At 43.3% G+C, this 20879-nt stretch overlaps 2 protein-coding genes across 8 annotated transcripts in view; both read right to left on the bottom strand.

Moving 5' to 3' along the window:
• The window catches only part of TXNRD1 (thioredoxin reductase 1), a 92594-nt gene that overhangs the window by 46770 nt on the left and 24945 nt on the right, over positions 1-20879 (bottom strand). For 2 of the 7 annotated variants that reach the window (XM_032299823.1, XM_032299851.1), the window contains exons 1-2: positions 16814-17219; positions 15195-15304 (exon numbers count right to left, since the gene is read on the bottom strand). The gene's annotated coding sequence lies outside the window, so the exon portion shown is untranslated. Of the gene's footprint in view, positions 1-15194; positions 15305-16578; positions 17220-20879 lie in introns of those variants that run through there. The other 5 variants (XM_032299833.1, XM_032299852.1, XM_032299839.1 and 2 more) reach the window with 3 other exon arrangements.
• On the bottom strand, positions 170-2870 carry EID3 (EP300 interacting inhibitor of differentiation 3). Its single transcript, XM_032299854.1, has one exon. It carries the CDS (start codon positions 1557-1559, stop codon positions 438-440), a length of 1122 nt encoding a protein of 373 aa, XP_032155745.1. The 5' UTR covers positions 1560-2870; the 3' UTR covers positions 170-437.

Genomic DNA, 20879 nt, shown 5'->3' with positions numbered 1-20879 from the left:
AGGGTTTTTCTGACTTTTGTTTTTTACCCACTCTTTCCCCAACCTGGTAAGAAATCCTTTCTGGGATTCTCTTGCTTCCCTGTAACAGAGAAAGCAACACCTTATCACAGAGCATCATAACTGGTTTTCATAAATTATTATGTTTTGTAAATTATCAAATATTCTTTAATTTGGTATCCAAAACTTTTTATTAAAATAGTCTTAAAGGGCATTCAATAAAACATTCTCATTAATATGCCAGCAAAATTTTTTTTTAAATAACAGAACATCATGGCCTTACAAATTATTAAGAAAACTATGCTGCACAGTAAAACAATGTTTTCAAGTATATTTTTTCAGCTTACAAGAGATACAATATGTGTTTCAGTTTAGATTTAACTCTCTCAGAGAACTTCGGGAAAAAAAAAACACAAAAAGGATCCTATACTAAGAAATCTTTAGCATGAGGAGTTTATCATAGCCTCAGAAATTTCAAAAGCTGCCACAATATTCTTCCAATCCTGTAAAGTCAAAGATATAACTCCCTGTTTCCTGCCATGGCAACTGGAATCATTTCCCTCACTCATTTGGTTAATATTAATCGGTTCTAATATTGGCAGCCTGTCTTCATCAAGCCTTATTCTTGCAAAACCATCTCTTATAATGAAAGAAACATAAAATATATTCTCCACAGTACGAGAAAAAGAGTTTGGATCAATCACAAACTCAAAATAGGACACAGGAGTATCAGGATACTTTCGAAAGTAGGTTTGCAACAATCCCAAAATCCTTTCTACGTTTTCTTCGGTCGCTTCTGGGTAACTACTCAGGTCTAACTTCCTCAACTTTGTAGGCATATTCCCATTTTCTTCCATTCTGCGAACTTTTCTCTGGTGTTCAAGTCGGGGCTTTGGTGCAGAAGGTTGTGGCTTGAAAGAACCGAAAACGAAATGGAATGTTTCTGCTTGTACCATCCAGGATGCTGCTTCCTTTTCTATGGCCTCCCAGAAGGAAAGGGTTATATCGTCGTCATAGCCACCCAAGTCGTCAGGCTCACCTTCCATCCAATTCAGACCCACGAACACAAACAGGAAGTCACAAAATGCTACCTGATTGAAGAAGTTCATGTCCGAGTTTAGCTGCTTTGCCTTTTCTTTACCCAAATCAGAAGCCATCACAAGAAACTGGGCATCGAGGGCTGCTTCTCTGGTTCGGCTCACGCCATCAAACAGGACGTTGGCTTCCTCCAGAGCCTCGGTTAAGGAGTCGCTCGCCGAGTTCACGATGTCCTCCCGGTTATGCCGCACGCAGTACATGAGCTGCCGGTACTGCCTGCGGATGCTGCGGCACTTCTCCTCGTCAGCGGCGAGCTCCAAGAGCATTGGGTCAATGTCGGCTTCCCCGGAGCTGAGGTCGTCGGAGTAGCCCGCCGCCCTCACCGCCACTTCCAACTTCGTGGGCGCTCCCTCCTCCGCCGCCTGCTTTGCCGCGTACTCGCTACCGGGGATGATCGCGAGCTGCTCCTCTTCTTTCTCCTCGTCTCCCTTCCGGGAAGCTTTTTCATCCGACATGCTGGCCATGGATCTCTCTCAGGTAACGGACTTCCCAGCGTGTGGAAATTCGTGTGGAAACTGGCGGCAGCTGGTGCCGAGGACGCCCGCGCAGGCGTACTAGCGGCCAAGGCCGGCGCAACGCGCCCCAGCACGCTCCGGGAGGACAGCCCAGCCCCGCCCCGGCCCGGTCCGAGGCGCTCCCTCACAGGCCAGCGCCTCGATCCGAACGCACGCAATAATGGGCGTCGACCCCACACGCGACTAAGGTCCGCTCAGGGAACAGCTATTCTTTTTCAAAGCGTTTACCGACTGCATCACCTCACTTTTAAAGAGACACTTTTGGACAACTTTAGACACAACTGTTGAGCAGACTACAGGTCCTGCGCTTTAAAACCATCGCTGCCATCACACACTGCAGTGAGGTCGACCTAGGGTTTTGTTTTTTTGTGAACTAAATCTGGCTGGACTGTAAACCGTCGGTGAGGCCAAGGACCGTGAAAAGCAGAAACTCCACAACAAACAGGCTGAACTCTCAATTATTTTGCAAGGTGGTGTCTGGACTCAATACAAATATAGATCGGTAATTCCTTTCACAGGTCCTCTTAAAAACCAAATCCCAGCATCCCATGGGGGTGGGGGGAGCCGCCAGTACCCGTGCTAACCCCTGCAGGGTTAGTGGATGCTGGGCACGCGCATTACTCAAGTGAACTTTGGCTCTCCACCACCCAGGAGTGGAAGAATAGAGCGGGTACAGATCTCTGCAAAAGAGCAGTTCACTTAGAAGCTTGCCAACAGCTAAAGGCCACAGACTCTGAATGGGTAGTAACTCTGAACCCTAAAAGGTGAGCAACGCTATGAAGATTTCAGATACAATCTAAGGATATGAAAGCTTAATCTGTAAATTGGGTGACTACACTGCGTTGGAAAATTTACCCATTGGATTTAATGGGGTCACTGGAAACTCAAGTGCAGTTAATTTGGTATCCAAACTTTTTGGATATCCGCCTATCAGTCTCACCAGTAGCAAGCAGCAAAGTATACTCAACAATGGGAATGAATACATCTTGTTTTTAAAGAGAACATGCACCCAACCAACCCATGAGGATCAACAGCTTTTCAAGCCTGCAATAAGTACACCTTAAAAAAAAAAAAAGGACACCCACAATTGCGCCTGTCCAATTGCCAGTTTCATAGCACCAGGAAGTAACTTAGCCCTACCTTCCTTTATGCATCTAGACTTCTTAAGCATTTGCAGAAACTTTCTTGCAAATGCACAAAGAGCAAAATCTAGTGGTATTAAGTTACTCCAAAATCCTTATATTACCATTTGCTCACAATTTTTTTTTTTTTTTTTGAGACAGAGTTTCGCTCTTGTTACCCAGGCTGGAGTGCAATGGCGCGATCTCGGCTCACCGCAACCTCCACCTCCTGGGTTCAGGCAATTCTCCTGCCTCAGCCTCCTGAGTAGCTGGGACTACAGGTACGCACCACCATGCCCAGCTAATTTTTTTTTTGTATTTTTAGTAGAGACGGGGTTTCACCATGTTGACCAGGATGGTCTCGATCTCTTGACCTCGTGATCCACCCGCCTCGGCCTCCCAAAGTGCTGGGATTACAGGCTTGAGCCACCGCGCCCGGCACAATTATTTTTTTAACTAGGGAGTAATTCTGGGAGATACATGCATTTTTCAAAAAACATGATGCATTATGGTTAGTTGTACATATATATTATATACATTGTTGGCTTCTCAAGAACAAAAGCTGGGTTTTAGATCTTCCAAACATAGTTGTTTTTACATGGATGACTGATGTACTGAATGTACAAATTAAAATAGATTTAAAATTGTCCCAGCATCTACTGCAAGTTATTTGACAGCAAAGATTAAGTTAACAGATTCATGGAAGTAATCCTATACAGTGAAAGTAAAAGTTGACTGCTTTTCAGAAAAAGTCAGTTCTTATCCCTCTTCTGAAATAAAGGAAAAATGAGAGAAAGGTAAGTTGAGACCCAGGATCATTAAAGGACCATATCTTTCCCAAGTCTGGCGAATTACAAACTAGTTTTTATATCTGTTTTAAATCTTAGATGAAAATACAGTTAAGAATTCCAAGACCCAGCCGGGCTCCGTGGCTCACACCTGTAATCCCAGCACTTTAGGAGGCGGGCAGATTACCTGAGGCGGGAGGATCACTTGAGATCAGGAGTTCAAGACCAGCCTAGGCAACATGGCGAAACCCCGTCTCTACTAAAAGTACAAAAATTAGCCTAGCGTGGTGGGGGCGCCAGTAATGCCAATTACTCAGGAGGCTGAAGCAGGAGAATCGCTTGAACCCAGGAGGCGGAGGTTGCAGTGGGCCAAGATCACACCACTGCACTCCAGCCTGGACGACAAGAGCGAGACTCTGTCTCAAATAAATAAATAAAAGGCATTCCAAGACCCAAATCCCAAAAAGTCTGCTTTTACACTCAACGATATTCTTGGGAGCTTCTGGCATCCACTTTAAATTCAACAGAAGCTATTTATAAAAGAACTCTGAAAGACAAGCCAACCCTTCCCACCCTATCATGCCTATTTTCTCCTGGCTCAGAGGAAGGAAAACAGGCTGACACCAATTTGCCACATAAAGAGCCTTTCATCTAAGAATTTCAAAATGCCTTAGAAAACTACATTCTCCCAACCTACTTATAAAGTATTACTAATACCATTATAGGGATTTCTCAGGAGATAACAGCGCACACAACTTCCTCAGAGCAACAGAGCATATCAAGGCAAGCATTATTAAGTTGTGATTTACAGTGCTGAATGCATTGTATGCTAGATTCCCCAAGAACTTTATTAACATGTAACTTCAATCATCCTAAGAAAGGCAGACTTGCATTATATGCCACCTTTAAAAATCTGCCTTTAGACAGTGCTAAAAAGTAAAACAATCTCAAGTCTAATAATTTTCCCCAATCATATAAAGAATGGGATTTCCGTGCTGGTGAAATCTTTAAATTAAATAATTAAACAGTGATTCTCTAACCAAAGGTCCAAGTGCTACTAATAATTATTTAAATGCAGCTTAAAAAGAAGAAACTGCACTACATAGTTTCAAGTTACTGGTAAATTTGTCTATGTCTAGGAATAGAAAGCAAGAAGTACACTGGTACTTCAAAGAAATCAGTAGAGTCTACTTCTTCCCACAGTATAGACTAGTTCAGGCAACCATGAGACTGAGTTGCCTCAGAGATCATTTAGCTCCCCTCTTCCCCCTTTTTCCTCTTTCTTTGCTCAACTACCCAGGGTTCATTACAACCCTCCATTTCCTTTTCTCTTTTCTTCAGTCTTTTCTCCTATGTTATTTTTCAGTCCCTTTTCTAGTTTAAGTTAATTCCAAGCATTCCTAAGCTCTTTCCCACAACCCATACTGCTCAACACAAACGTGATACATTGCATGACAAAAGTCACATGTCTCCCTGTAACCAAATAAAGGAAGATGTCACATGGAGTCCACTAATTTTTTCCAGTGAGGTTTTGCTGTAAGACTTACCTATAACAAACGGATTTTTAAGAGACTTTAGAGCCAAACCCAGGAATCAGTCAAGTTTGAGTCCCACACTCTAACATATATACTTATCCTATCAGCTACCTCCCTAAACTTTTCTGTTCCTTTTTTCATAGCAGCTTTTTTCCCTTCACACCACCAGGGCATCTGTTTTAACATTGAGTTGTGAAGAAATGTGGTAAAAGTCCTAGTTTGATTTGCCAGAGTAGCAGGATGTTAGGTAGTTTCGCTTTCATCTTAATTTTCTTTAAGGGTATGTTTGTAGGTATATACTTTGCTTTTCTTGTTTTTTTTATTATTAAAAGGTATAAACTTTGCTAAAGACAGGTGTCTGTTGAAAAAAAAAGAAGAGAAAAAAGATATCTGTATGTTTTTTAAAATGAAAATTCATTTCTGAAAAGACCACAGATTGTGGGAAGAGACAATCTCGATTACAATTTTGGCTTATTAGCTCTTAGTATTATCTTAGCCAGCTTGCTTAACCTCTCAGCCTCCAGCATCTTCATTTGTAAGACAGGAACACTGCTACTGTTGACCCTTGAACAAAACAGCTTTGAACTGCGCAGATCCACTTATACCAAAAGCAATAAAAAATATAGCATTTACCCAACTTTGCCTGCTCCTTAAAGAGAAAAAAGCTTGTGAGAAATACAAAAATAAATACTGTATTTGCGAGACGTGAAACCTGTGAATACGGAGAGCTAACTTCCCATATATGCTGGTTCCACAGGGTAGACTTTGGGACTTGAGTATGTATGAACTTGGGTATTCGCAAAGGTCCTGGAACCAACCCCTAAGGATACCAATGGACAACTGTATTTAAACCATACAATTACTATAGTGAATGAAAATAATGTATCTGACAGTGTTTTCAACTACTGAGTAGGTACTTAATATATCAAATAATCCCAAAGATAGCAAATGGAAAAACTGTATACAAACCAGTAGTTTCACTTCTGAATGCTGCTTTAGGAACAGAAAACTTTTTTTTTTTGAGACTGAGTCTCACTCTGTCGTCCAGGCTGGAGTGCTGTGGCTCAATCTCGGCTCACTGCAACCTCCGCCTCCAGAGTTCAAGTGATTCTCCTGCCTCACCCTCCCGAGCAGCTGTGACTACAGGTGTGCTCCACCATGCCCAGCTAATTTTTGTATTTTCAGTAGACACGGGGTTTCACCACGTTTCGCAGGTTGGTCTCGAACTCCTGACCTTGTGATCCATCTGCCTCAGCCTCCCATAGTGCTGAGATTACAGGTATAAGCCACTATGCCCAGTACCAGAAAAAATATTTTAAAGCATGATGCACACGACACTCTTCCGATAGAATGTACAACATGTACAAATACTGGTGGAAAGAAATTTGCCATATAACAAAATTTAAAAAACCTACTAAGGCTTCAACTATTTAAAGTGTGTATAGTAACACTTTGAAGTGTAAACCTCTGTACCAGATATTCTGAAGCAGATCCATAAATAGTCTGAGTTTATATGCAAAATTATTTATGTGCATTTTTCTCAGGAATAGCTCCTTAGATTTCAGCAGATTGTTTTAAATCTAGTAACCAAAAGAGGCTTTGAATAAGTGCTTTATTCAAATAAGATGGCATTATTATTAGAGAAGTAAAAGAGTTTCACTAAATAATCTGGACTCACTCAATTGAAATACTTTGGTTTAGATACAACCTCCACCCTTGCTCTGTGGTCAAATCATATACTTAATGACACTTTAAAAACCCAGTGCTGGCTGACTTGGCAAGCCTTAAGAATATAAACAAGGGTGTGAGAATGAAAAGAACAGAACCTTTAAGGTTACAAGAGCCTCCACAACACCTCAGAAGACAACAATGACTAGTAGTGTTATTTTGATAGACCGGGAGGGTAAGAAAGCACTGGGTGTGTAGCTACTAAAGGATGCAGCATTCAACGAACTCCACTAAGGGATCAGATGGAAATGTCTGCATTATTAGTTTCCACTTACTTTCTTCAGCAATTCTAACATGAGTCTATCAAATGTCTCACTCTGCCATATAAACGGATTGTGATCATTAAAAACAAAATCATATACGAGCACTTGTTATTTACTTTTTGATAAAATAAATGTGTATCGTCCAGGCTGGGGTGCAGTGGCTTGATCTCAGCTCACTGCAACCTCTGCCTCCTGAGTTCAAGTGATCCTTCTGCCTCAGCCTCCTGAGTAGCTGGGATTACAGGCACACACCACCACGCCCAGCTAATTTTTTCTATTTTTAGTAGAGAAGGGGTTTCACCATGTTGGCCAGTTGGTCCCAAACTCCTGACCTCAAGTGATCCACCTGCCTGGGATTATAGGTGTGAGCCACCACGCCCAGTCTGACAAATCAATTTTTAAATAAGTACATTGCTCTATTGCTCTACAGACTTGTGTTATAGATTACAAAGATAGTGCCTAGCCCGGTGTCAACACAGGTGCTCAATAAATACTAGCTGAATAGATGTCAAGTGACTTCCTTCCCAACTGATCTGGACACATCTGCATAAAATGCTGAAGGCAGACAATGATGCTGTCATATAGCTTTTAATTCTGAACTGCTTTCCAATATGCTGCCTAGAATCTCTTCTGAACAACCTAGAGCTTGGCTCCTGATAGACAGCTCATCTTCAATAAAAACAGACACCTTAGAGCTAAATCCTTTAAGTGAGTCTCTTTCAGCCCTACCACCATTCATTCACTCAACACATATTTACTGAATGCCACTAGGAATTAAAAAATAAGCCGTCTGGACACCTGTAATCCCAACACTGTGAGAGGCTGAGGCGGGCGGATCACGAAGTCAGGAGTTTGAAACCAGCCTGACCAACATGGTGAAACCCCATCTCTACTAAAAATACAAAAATTACCTGGGTGTGGTGGAGCATGCCTGTAGTCCCAACTACTCAGGAGGCTGAGGCAGGAGAGTCACTTGAACCCAGGAGGCGGAGGTTGCAGTGAGCTGAGATCGTGCCACTGCACTCCAGCCTGGGTGACAGAGTAAGATTCCATCTCAAAAAGTAAAAATAGCCCAGGCCAAATAAAAGTCTTTTGTAAAGACCTTATCTTTACAAAAAAATTAAAAATTAGCCAGGTATGGCAGTATGTGCCTGTAGTCCCAGATACTCAGGAGGCTGAGGCAAGAGGATTGCTTGAGTCCAGGAGGATGTTGAGACTGCAGTGAGCCATGATAGTGCCACTGCACTCCAGCCTGGGTGAGAGCAAGACCCTGCCTCTAAAGAAATTTTTTTCCATATATGGAAGATACTAAAATATGTCATTCTTTTCCTAAAGGAAGGTGGAGGTAGGCACAGAAGAATGAAGTTCATTCAGCAAGCATGTAATGAATGAACACCTGCCATATGCCAGCACTATGCTAGGAATACCAAGATTTGCATGGGCCTGACCCTGAATCATGAGCACAACACACAATCTTATCAAGGACACAAGAATGTATCTTAATAGCAACAACATAAAGCCAAGTGCCAGAAGTATGAGTACACAAGAGTGAGCTTTGCAGGCAAGCAGGCCTAGGTTCCAGCCCTGACTCTGCAGCTTAACTAGCTGTGTAATCTGGGCAAGCTTCTTAAATTCTCAAGCCCTCACTCAGCACTTTGGGAGGCTGAGGCAGGTGGATCACCTGAGGTCAGGAGTTTGAGACCAGCCTGACCAACATAGAGAAACCCCATCTCTACTAAAAATACAAAATTAGCTGGGCATGGTGGCACATGCCTGTAATCCCAGCTACTTGGGAGGCTGAGGCAGAAGAATCATTTGCATCTGGGAGGCGGAGGTTCTGGTGAGCCGAGATCACGCCATTGCACTCTAGCCTGGGCAACAAGAGCGAAACTGTTTAAGAAATAAAAAAATTCTCAAGGCCTGCATTTCTCATCTGTAAACCTGGTAATACCACCTCCTTCACAGGACTGTTGTGATGATTTAATCAACTTTTTTTTTTTTTCCTTTTTTTGAGATAGAGTCTCACTCCCATCCAGCAGGCTGAACTGCAGTGGTGCAATCTTGGTTCACTCCAACCTCCGCCTCACAGGTTCAAGCGATTCTCCTTCCTCAGCTTCCCAAGTAGCTGGGATTACAGGCATGCACCACCATACCCTGCTAATTTTTATATTTTTAGTAGAGACAAGGTTTCGCCATGTTAGCCAGGCTGGTCTTGAACTCCTGACCTCAGGTGATCTACCCACCTCAGCCTCCCAAAGTGCTGGGATTACAGGAATGAGCCACTCCGCCCAGCCTCTAATCAACTCAAGTATTACAGCATTTAGAGTCTAGCACATAATAGGCATTCAATAAATGAAAGTTACAATCATTAACAGGCATATTCACTTAGATATCTGCTGGACTCTACCATATGCCTAGGACTACAGGCAAAAAGAGTAAGACTAGCTCTCTGACCTCAATATGTAAGCCAAAAAATTATCATTGGCGATTCCTCCTTTTCCAAAGATAAAGATTTGTGGGAGTGCCATAAGAATAGATGAGGAAAGGCATGGAAAACTTTGGTCTTGTATTCTGAACAGTTAGGCAGTTAGAAAAGTGGATTGGGGTAGGAAGAGAAGATAGGTGTTGAAATAAAAAATAGAAGCAAGGAAGAAACTTGTAGGGAGAAATATTTCGGCTGCAATGGTATTCCCAGGAGCCTCCAGTAAGTGAGGGAGCGGTGCAGGAGATAACCAGACAAGCAGGTTGGGCCTAGACCCTGGAGGGCATTGAATACCAAGCTAAGGAGCTCCCACTTCATTTCGGATGCAGATCTGGGGCCAGAGAGCAGCAATCAGGAAGATGACTCTGGCAACAGGAGCTGGAAGATGAGGGAAATCCGAAGTGGGAGGCCAGTTAAAGACTGATGAAATGGTCTAAGCAAAACCAAATAGGGGCAAGAGGCTGATGCCTAGAATAGTCAGGCGCTGGTGAGTAAACAGAAGTGACAAAAAATCTGAAGCCTGTACCACCAGAATTTTGATGCACCTGTTAAAGAACAGATACACAGCAAAAAAGAAGTTTGTGTTGTCACTTGGTGGAAGTGGGAGGAGAGTCTCAACGTGACTCTACAACCAGTAAAATTCTAACACCAGCATCAAATACATTTATTTGCAGGACTCTTTTAAAACTTGGTAGTCCTAACCCCTTACTTCCTTCTAACATAGGCCAGAGAACCTGTCGCTTCCCTCAACTTCAAAGCAGTCCTCCAGTTTTTCTCAGGCCTCAACTTTTTTTTTTTTTTTTTTTTTCTGATACAGAGTCTTGCTCTGTCGCTAGGCTGGAGTGCAGTGGCGAGATCTCAGCTCACTCCAATCACAAGCAATCTCCACCTCCTGGGTTCATGCGATTCCCCTGCCTCAGCCTCCCAAGTAGCTGTGACTATAGGCACGTGCCACTACACCCAGCTAATTTTTTGTATTTTAGTAGAGATAGTTTTCACCAGGTTGGCCAGGATGGTCTCCATCTCCTGACCTTGTGATCTATCCGCCTTGGCCTCCCAAAGTGCTGGGATGACAGGTGTTAGCCACCAGCCCTGCCAGGCCTCAACTTTAATCAAGCCAAAAGTAGATAAATTACTATGCCTCCAAAAAAAAAAAAGGGATTTTTTCAGAGGAAAAAAACAAAACAAATTGTGTTTTCTGTCAAATTCTGGTAGCACCTGAAGTAACGAGTAGTTAAGAAAGAGGATGGGGCCGGGCATAGTGGCTCAAATCTGTAATCCGAGCACTTTGGAGGCCAAGGCGGGGGGATCACCTGATGTCAGGAGTTCAAGACCAGCCTGACCAACATGGTGAAACCCAGTCTTTAAAAAAAAAAAAAAGGGATGGATGGAGAGTTGTTCAATTACCACTCATTTCCTGATATCTATTCAGTTCAGATTCTGATTTCTGGAAACTTTATAAGTTAGAACTGAAAGGAGACCTGGCTGGGAGCGGTGGCTCATGCCTTTGGGAGGCCAAAGCAGGCAGATCACTTAAGCTCACGAATTCAATACCAGCCTGGACAACATGGTGAAACCCCCCTCTATACAAAAGATACAAAAGTAAGCTGGTTTTGGTGATGTGCACCTATAGTCCCAGATACTTGGGAGGTGAGAAGACGGCTTCAGACCAGAAGGCGGAGTGCAATGAGTGGAGATCACATCACTGCACTCTAGCCTAGGTAACAGAGCCAGACCTTGTCTCGAAAAATGAAAGGAGACCAGGTGCAGTGGCTCATGCCTGTAATCCCAGCACTTTGGGAGGCCAAGTTGGGTGGGTCACCTTCGGTCAGGAGTTCGAGACTAGCCTGGCCAACATGGTAAAACCATCTCTACTAAAAAAAAAATACAAAATTAGCCAGGTGTGGTGGGTCATGCCTGTAATCTCAGCTACTTGGGATGTTGAGGCAGGAGAATCACTTAAAACCAGGAGGTGGAGGTTGCAGTGAGCTAGAAACTGTGCCACTGCACTCCCAGCCTGGGCAACAAGAGTGAAACTCCATCTCAAAAAAAACAAAGGCAGATTCCTACCTCCTTCCAGAGTCTACGTCAAAAAAAACTTAGGTAAAGCCTGGGCATTCATGTTTAACGAGTACTCCAGGGGATTCTGAGCAGGTGGTCTGGAGACTACACTTTTATGGAACACTATTCTGGAAAACCTTCATCCTTTAACAAGGTAGTCACCTAGGCTCACCAATTTCTTCCAGCAGGATTCTTTCTCCCTTGTCTTCTACACTTACTGTGAAAGCAAGGTAGGTTTTGCTGCTGTTGTTTATTCAGGGAAAAGGGGATGAGGAAGAAACAATATTTAAAAAAAAAAAAGGAAAAGTGGACGTTTTGAAGAGCTCCCTCCATTGTTTATCTTGCAATTAAAGTATAAAATCTTAACCTTCTTTTTAAAGGTGTGGACTTTAGGACTATAAGCACGCAATTCTCCACTAAATAAATGCCTTTCTCCACTGAAACCCAAGGCTCCCTTAAGATTTTCAACCCTCCAAAAAAAGAAAAAATACTAAAGCTTGTTTATGACAAAGAATTAAAAAAAAAAAAAAAAGATTTTCAAAACCCACCATTTGGCCCCAAATGTGGGCAATAACTGGCTGAACGTTCACAGACCTTTCAAACCTGTAGTCCTTACCTTGCTGTTTCTCTTCTTCCATTTCTTAGCAGTTATTAAAAGTGCTAAGCACTCATTAAAAAAATAAATCAAATGACACAAAGTAGAATAAGTCTACTTAAGAAATATGCTAAATGATTTCTAGTGTTCTTGGTGGTATGCTTTACATTCAGGCACTGTACCTCACTAAATGTCTGAAATTTACTATGATCATATGGAATTGGAAACATCTGATCAGGCCGACACACACAGTGGCTCACACCTGCAGCTCCGGCACTTTGGGAGGCCCAGGTGAGATTATCACTTGAGCCCAAGAGTTCAAGACCATCCTGGACAATATGGTGAGAACCCTCCCCCACCTCTAAAGAAAAGAAAGTTTTTAATTAAAAAAAATTCAGAACATCAGACCAAATCAATTAAGTGAATGCCACAGCTTATAAACAGAACTCTTTTTTTTTTTTTTTTTTTTTTTCTTTTTTTTGAGATGGAGTCTTGCTCTGTTGCCCAAGCTGGAGTGTAGTGGCATGATCTCAGCTCACTGCAAACTCTACCGCCCCAAGGTTCAAATGATTCTCCTGCCTTGGCCTCCCAAGTAGCTGGGATTACAGGTGTGCACCACCATGCCCAACTAATTTTGATATTTTTAGTGGAGATGAGGTTTCACCACGTTGGCCAGGCTGGTCTCAAACTCCTGACCTCAGGTGATCTGCCCACCTCAGCCTCCCAAAGTGCTGGGATTACAGGCGTGAGCCACCTCGCCTGGCCCAGAATGACTCTTTTTACTCCCACTGCCATTAAAACCAGGAGCATCAGTAGGATGATGTAAAGATCAAATTACAATATAACTTTGTAAATGTAAACTTACAGCAGAGATGAAGAGAACAGAATAATCAGACAGGAAGACACAGATATATATATACATACTTTTTTTTTTTTTTTTTGATACAAGATCTCATTCTGTCACCTAGACCAGAGTGCAGTGGCACAATCTCAGCTCACTGCAACCTCCACCTCCCAGGTTCAAGTGATTCTCCAGCCTCTGCCTCAGTCCCAGAGTAGCTGGGACCACAGGCATGCGCCACCACGCCCCAGCTAATTTTTGTATTTTTAGTAGAGACGGGATTTCACCATGTTCCCCGGCTGGTCTAGAACTCCTGAGCTCAAAGCAATCCACTTGCCTTGGCCTCCCAAAGTGCTGGGATTACCGGTGTGAGCCACTGTGCCCGGCCAATAAGGAATACTGATATAATAGATCATTGTCTCATTCTACCTGCAAACTAAAGGTCTGGGTAACACAAATATTTTAACTAATGGGAAAAGCCTCTGTATTTCCATTAATTTGTTTCCATTAATTTGCTGTGTTTGAAGCATAGATCCATTCCCTATAACTATGTTAAAAATAAATAAAATGCTAGCCGGGCGCGGTGGCTCAAGCCTATAATCCCAGCACTTTGGGATAAGGCCGAGGCGGGTGGATCACGAGGTCAAGAGATCAAGACCATCCTGGTCAACATGGTGAAACCCCGTCTCTACTAAAACTACAAAAAATTAGCTGGGCATGGTGGTGCGTGCCTGTAGTCCCAGCTACTCAGGAGGCTGAGGCAGGAGAATTGCCTGAACCCAGGAGGTGGAGGTTGCGGTGAGCCGAGATCGCGCCATTGCACTCCAGCCTGGGTAACATGAGTGAAACTCCGTCTCAAAAAAAAAAAAAAATAAATAAATAAATAAATAAATAAAATACTTTTAGAAGACAAAGTAAAAAATGCAAATTCAAATTATTAGTATTTTTCCTAAGGCTGCAACACACATCTAAATATATTTTTACATTTAATGCAGGCCTCAAGTATTTTTACATTTACTTCTAAGAATGCAATGTTTTCATTTCTTAAAAATTACAGAGATATAGGCCAGGCGCAGTGGCTCACGCCTGTAATCCCAGCACTTTGGGAGGCCGAGGTGGACAGATCACCTGCGGTCAGGAGTTCGAGACCAGCCTGACCAACATGGAGAAAACCCGCCTCTACTAAAAATACAAAATTAGCTGAGCATGGTGGCGCATACCTGTAATCCCAGCTACTCAGGAGGCTGAGGCAGGAGAATCGCTTGAACTCGCGAGGCAGAGGTTGCGATGGGCCGAGATGGCGCCCAGCCGACATGGCGCCATTGCACTCTAGCCAGGGCAACAAGAATGGAACTCCGTCTCAAAAAATAATAATTACATAGATATAAATGGATAAGAGCAAAAATCAGACGGATCGTGGTGATGGCATTAGGGGAGGTTTTCTAACGTGGTAATCTACCACAGGTGATACAGAATATCACCCAGGTGTCCTGTTCCCTTAAACATGCACCCAGCCTCCAAGCATTTTTCCAATATTGGAGGCTATAAATCCCTCAGTGGCTGTAACTCCTCAGTGGCGTAGGTCTAAGGAAGGATTTCCACAGCGTTTGCTACCAGCCAAAGGGAAAATTTCTTCCTTTCCCTTCACCCAACTGTTAACTCTGGGCTAAAAAAGAGACACCTGAAGGAAAACGAAGTCACCCCAAGAGATTCCTGGTTGGTCTCCTCAGAGCCTGGGGTTTCCGGGTCCCCCTACCCCTGAGAGAATTAAGAGGAAGATTCCGGGCCGCCGTGATGACAAATATAAGCATTTCCAGATCCCCTTTTCTCAGGACTTCCCTAAACAACATTTAGCAGATTACATTGCTGCCAAAAAAATTTATTTACAACTGGAAGGGAAAGAAGGGGAAATAGGAAAAAAAAGGACATTTTTTAAAAGCTATTTTAAAAGATAAAAATAGAAATTTCAAGTTTCTCAGGATGTGAAATGTGTCCGTCTGATCAACTTCGATTAACACATGCGCTAGCCCATGAGCGTTTCTTCGTCATTTTCCAGCGCTGCGCCCCGTTTGGAGGGTCACATCTACGCTGGCTTTAAAAGGCAAGCTGTGACCACGCTGGGCTCGACGAGCCCATCCCCCGTTTAAAAAGACACGTTACTCTCTCCTACCTTCAAGGTTGGACCACGGCCGCCTATCTTTCTCTGTTTCACAAACACAACTGGCAGGTCGGTTTCCGCGGCCAATTCCGAGAGCGCTCCTTCCAGGGCCCGACCGTCCTCTGTGGCACAAAAGCAGAGCGGAGCGTGTAAGGTCCTCCTCCCCCGCGGCCCAGCGGGAACTGCACCGGGGGCGGGGCTTCCGCCCCTGCCCTGCGAGCACCCGTTGCCCTCGGGTGGCTCCCCTGCAAGTTAGCATGACTTGCTGCAATTCTGACAAAGGCAGGAACTCACAATAAAGCTTGGACTCTGACCCCGGCAAATCTGCACACTAGCGGAAAACATGGCCTCTAGGCTAGATATAAATGTCTGAGTTCCGGTCAGAGTTAAATCATTGCACAACCCGCTAAAATTAAACGTCCTACTTTCCGGTAAATCCCGAATTCAGAAAAACTTCAATTAAGAAGCTTAATACATATTTATCTCAACTTTCACAAAACACCTTCCAATTTGATCTTGCTTTGAACTATGCATCTATACTGAATGCCAAAATCCAACTTCAATGTTTCCTTGAAATTTGAAACCGTGAAGCAAAATTAAGAACACTCTGCCTACCTGGTGCTTTCTTAAAAAGAATCCTGAAGCAATACACAACGCTACAGATGAGACCAGGAACAAATGGTAAAATTTCACAAAGGGTTGAACTCGGTGGAGAATACAGATTCTAGTTACACGGACATGAAACCCATTCATGAGACATAAATTACACCAACACTCAAAAGTATAGCTGCTTAATGGTAATAATAGTAGCTAACATGTCTATACTGGTTCACACATATTTACATTTCAACTTTACAACCACTCTGTAAGTAGGTATTACCAGGCCAAACGTACAGACAGGGAAACAGGTACAGAAAGGCTCAGAAACTTGCCCAAGCCCAAGGAGCTACTCAACAGCAGAGGCAGCATTCAAACCCAGGCAGTGTGTATGCTCTTAATCACTATCCTGTACTGCCTGAGACAGTGAGGAAGCCCTGGGGTCGTCGTCGTCGTCGCCGCCGCCCCATTTAATGGTCTGTGTCCAGCTGGACATGCCACTTGATCCTTCTGAGCCTTGCTTTCCCCACTTGTAAAACGTGGAGACCCCCAGTGTTTTGCCAATCTCTCAGGATTTCTGAGGATTAAATGGTGTGAAAATTCCTGGAGAAGCATTCCATAGTTACACTTTCTTAATGCTGTCAAGGACCTGTCAATCCACCCATCACGTTGTCGTCTGCATTTCAAGACAGTCTCTGTAAGAAACGATGCAATAACCATTTCTCCTCTGTCTGCAAACTGTCTCTACAAAGAGCAAGAGGAAGGAAACCGCCAGCCGACAGGGGCAGGTCTCACCTACCACATGTTGACGCTTTGTGTGACCGGGTGGAAACCGCAAACGCCACGAGCCTGCCTGGGTTTGGAAAAGCCTCCTCGCCAGCTCGCACTCAACTTAAAATACAATCTCCCCTTCCCTAGGACGCACACTACTCCCCCCAGGCGTAATGGTTTCATCCCCGCCGGCAGGCCATCCGCCGCGCGATCCCATCCCCGGGCTTTCGGCTTTGTCTGGTTTCACCCAACGCAGAGCTTACAGGAATTAGAGAATGGTGAAGACATTAGGCTCTCCTTCAGGACTCTTTCCACTCCGCTGCAAATGCCAGACTGAAGGAGACGGGTGAAAGGGATGCTGGTTCCTAAAGACTACGAGAAGCCACGCCCTGCGCGAGCGGGCGGGCAAACTGCCAGAGTCAGAATGACAAAGCAGAAATCCACTCCTCGTGCAGCCCTGGCAACCTATGCTAATTGACTTAGCAAACAGAGCTCCTAATTGGGTGACACCACATCCTCTGCCTGCTTACAGCCGCCCCAAACTAAGAACAGAGCAAAAACAATTTGAGACAACTCTGGAACCAAATTTGGAATAAGTACGTTTTTACTGAAGAAACTAGGCTATGCTCTAAGGTAGTAACTCCAGAACTTTGCTACCTGTTGTCATCACGTGATGACCTTTAGAATCCTGGTGCCAGCTCCCACCCCCAGACATTCTGATGTTATTGGTATGGAGAGTGACCTGGGCCTCTGCGTTTAAAAAAACAAACAAAAAAAAAACACCTCCAAAGGTGATTCGAGTTGGCAGCAAAGTTTGGGACCCACTGCTCTGAGGTCATGGATTAGTCACTTTGGCAATTCCCTAAAGGAAGTTATTAGGCTTTTTAAAAGAAACGTCTAGTTCATCCTGACTAATCCTGAAAAGAAATGACAAATTCTCAGGAAAACACCTAACTTCCCCTGAGAGCACCTCTTCCTTATCAGATTCTGAGTTTAGTTTTTATTGTTTGTTTTAAGGAAAACTGAGTGTCCTTCAACTCCAGCCACGCCCAGCCACCTGCAGCTGCTAAGGGGAGCCTGCTCTCTTATGCTTCCCTGCTCTTACACATGTTCTTACTCAGCACTGCACACTAGCAGGCTATGAATATTTGCTGAATAAATAATGAATGAATGAATGGCTCTCCCACTTCTTTGGATAATGCCAGATTGAATCACTCTCAGGTGAGAGCACTGCAGGCTCCTAAAAGCTAGCAGAAGCCACACTTCCGCTAAACAAGCAAACAGCCACTGCTAGGTCCTGCCAGGCCCTTCCAAGGTGAAACTCAGAGGCTTGGTTTAGCCTCCTCACCCTCTAAATGGACACACACTACACACACTAACTTAACACTTCCCCTGTATGGTGATTATTGACTTGAATGTTTCACCTGATTCTGGGGTACCTAGAACAGATGATGGATCTAGTACATGGATGTTCGGGAAACAATGTGATTTAAGGAGGAAAGAAAGAAAAACATGAAAAGAAAGCTGGAACTAAGAAAGACTACAAAACATTATTTCTGGCTCCCAAGCCAAGCTCTGTATTAATCATTTTATATGCCTTTATCTCATTTAATCTACACAATGACCATGAACCAGGGTCATAAACTCCTCATTCTTAGAAATATATCAAAAATACACCTTATTTCGGGCCGGGCGCAGTGGTTCAAACCTGTAATCCCAGCACTTTGGGAGGCTGAGGCCATGGATCATGAGGTCAAGAGATCAAGACCATCCTGGCCAACATGGTGAAACCCTGTCTCTACTAGAAAACACAAAAAAAATTAGCTGGGCGTGGTGGCCTGTAGTCTCAGGTACTTGGGAGGCTGAGGCAGGAGCATTGCCTGAACCCGGGAGGCGGAGGTTGCAGTGAGCCAAATTCATGCCACTGTACTCCAGTCTGGCGCCTGGCAACAGAGCATGACTCTGTCTCAAAAAAAAAAAAAAAAAAAAAAAAAAAAAAAAAAAAGCACCTTATTTCAAAAGCATGACTTAGAACACAGAAGGATCATTTAACTTGAAATAATGTACTACATTTAACTTGAAATAATGTACTAAAAGCAAGTAATAAGGATTGATTTGAAGAGCCTTGCCATTGAAAGCATCTTGTATAGCCAGCTCAAAGTAATTACAGCATTCCAGAAAAGGCTAGAAAAATAAATATTAACAGCATTCCAGAAAAGGCTAGATAAGGCATTTTAACTTCACATTGTTCCTAAGTGAGCAAATTATAGCCCAAACACCCAGAGTAGCATCATGTAATTATTTTTCTTTAAGTTGAAAATCACCATTTTAAAACCATCTTCTTTTCTTTTAAATCCTTCTTGCTGCTGTAAGGGCCCAGATGCCCTACCTTGTCATGAATTCTAAAGAAAAAACTCCTTAGTTCTATTTAGTTTCTGGTTAATGGAAGAAGAACCTCAACTTCTTCCACCATTTCTCATCATGCAGCTATTTATTTATTTATTTATTTATAGACAGTCTCTTGCTCTGTACATACAGTGGTGCACCTTAGCTCACTTCAACCTCTGCCTCCCTGGTTCCAGCAATTCTCATGCCTCAGCCTTTCAAGTAGCTGGGACTACAGGCGTGCACCACCATGTCCAGCTAATTTTTGGTATTTTTAGTAGAGATGGGGTTTCACCATGTTGGCCAGGCTGGTCGAACTCCTGGGCTCAAGTGATCCACCTGCCTCAGCCTCCCAGAGTGCTAAGATTTCAGGTGTGAACCACTGTGCCTGGCTGTAGCAAATCATAAAACATAAAACATCTTAATATACATTTCTTTCTTTTTTTTTCCCTAGCAAACAATATTCTATCACACTTAATATACATTTCATATCTCTTGACTGGGCTCATTCTTCCTTTCAAGAATTATCTTCCGCCGGGCGCGGTGGCTCACGCCTGTAATCCCAGCACTTTGGGAGGCCGAGGCGGGTGGATCACAAGGTCAAGAGATCGAGACCATCCTAGACAACATGGTGAAACCCCGTCTCTACTGAAAATACAAAACATTAGCTGGGCATGGTGGCGCGTGCCTGTAATCCCAGCGACTCAGGAGGCTGAGGCAGGAGAATTGCCTGAGCCCAGGAGGCGGAGGTTGCGGTGAGCCGAGATCGTGCCATTGCACTCCAGCCTGGGTAACAAGAGTGAAACTCCGTCTCAAAAAAAAAAAAAAAAAAAAGAATTATCTTCCCTCCCTGAGGGCCTAGTACTTCAAAGCTTATCTGAAATATTTCTCCTCTGGGAGCCTTCCCAGATTTCCACCCAGTGTTAATTGCTCCTTCCCTCTTCCGTGTCCCCCAAATACCTAATAGTAATTATAAATCTTCTATACAAGCTTTGGATAGGCAAACCCTTGTTTATTTTGTCTTTACAAAATCTGGTATATAGTAGGCACTCAGAAAATGCTGGAAATATACCCTCTCTATGTTCCCGAACTGTCATCTAAGCTATAACAAATCTATGCAGGTGTTTGATAAAGGCTCCTATTGTATTAAACCACTGTTCTACCTATAATATAGGTAGAACAGCCTTTCTCTTATATACACACACACCATACTGAGCTAGAATAATCTTTCTAATACCCAAATCTTCTTTACTCACACCTTCAGTAGCTCTCTAGGACCCTCAAGATGAAGTGCAAGCTTCTCAATCACATTGACATGGCAAGGCCGCCTTTGCTGAAACTAGCTGTCCACATATTCTGTACCCCACTTAAAGCAGCAAAACATTGCTAAAGGAAACACAGAAATTCAAAGCGATTTCACTTTAAAGTCAAGACCACAAACTTCAAATGTGTCCTCAGTGTTGCCCAGCAATCCTTTACATCCCTGGTATATTTATTTCCCAGGATCCAAAATGCCTATTTCATACACATCCCTCTTTCCTCAAACTTCTAATGCCCCTACCCCTTGCATTAGCTCATGACCTACTTTCTTCTTTAAGAAAATCGCATCAATCAGACAGATCTCCCTTATATTTTCATCTCAACCAGCAAGCTGCCATATTCCCTGCCTTCCTTCATATTATTATTTCCTGATGAGTGAGGAAAAAAGTGGCAGGTAGTGATGTCAGAGGAATAGCCAGAGGTCAGATCCAGCCTCAGGCCACAGTCAGGATTTTGGATTTAATTTTAAATGTGATAAGAAGCCAGAGTGTGAAGAGAAGAGAAGGAAATGATTGTTGTATGTTAAAAGAATTGCTCAGTTGTGCAGAGAATAGTGAAGGCCAACTTCACTTGTGTATGGATTCTTTTTTTTTTTTTTTTTTTTTTTTTTTTTTTTTTTTTTTT

The sequence above is a fragment of the Sapajus apella genome, unplaced genomic scaffold (genome assembly GCF_009761245.1).
Source record: "Sapajus apella isolate SASKATOON/1434 unplaced genomic scaffold, GSC_monkey_1.0 scaffold2, whole genome shotgun sequence".
NCBI classification, from domain to species: domain Eukaryota; kingdom Metazoa; phylum Chordata; class Mammalia; order Primates; family Cebidae; genus Sapajus; species Sapajus apella.
This window is presented reverse-complemented; position numbering and strand designations above follow the sequence as displayed.

Bases quoted from the DNA above. Each gene is read 5' to 3' on its own strand.
- EID3 (XM_032299854.1), bottom strand. From the start codon at position 1,559: ATGGCCAGCATGTCGGATGAAAAAGCTTCCCGGAAGGGAGACGAGGAG.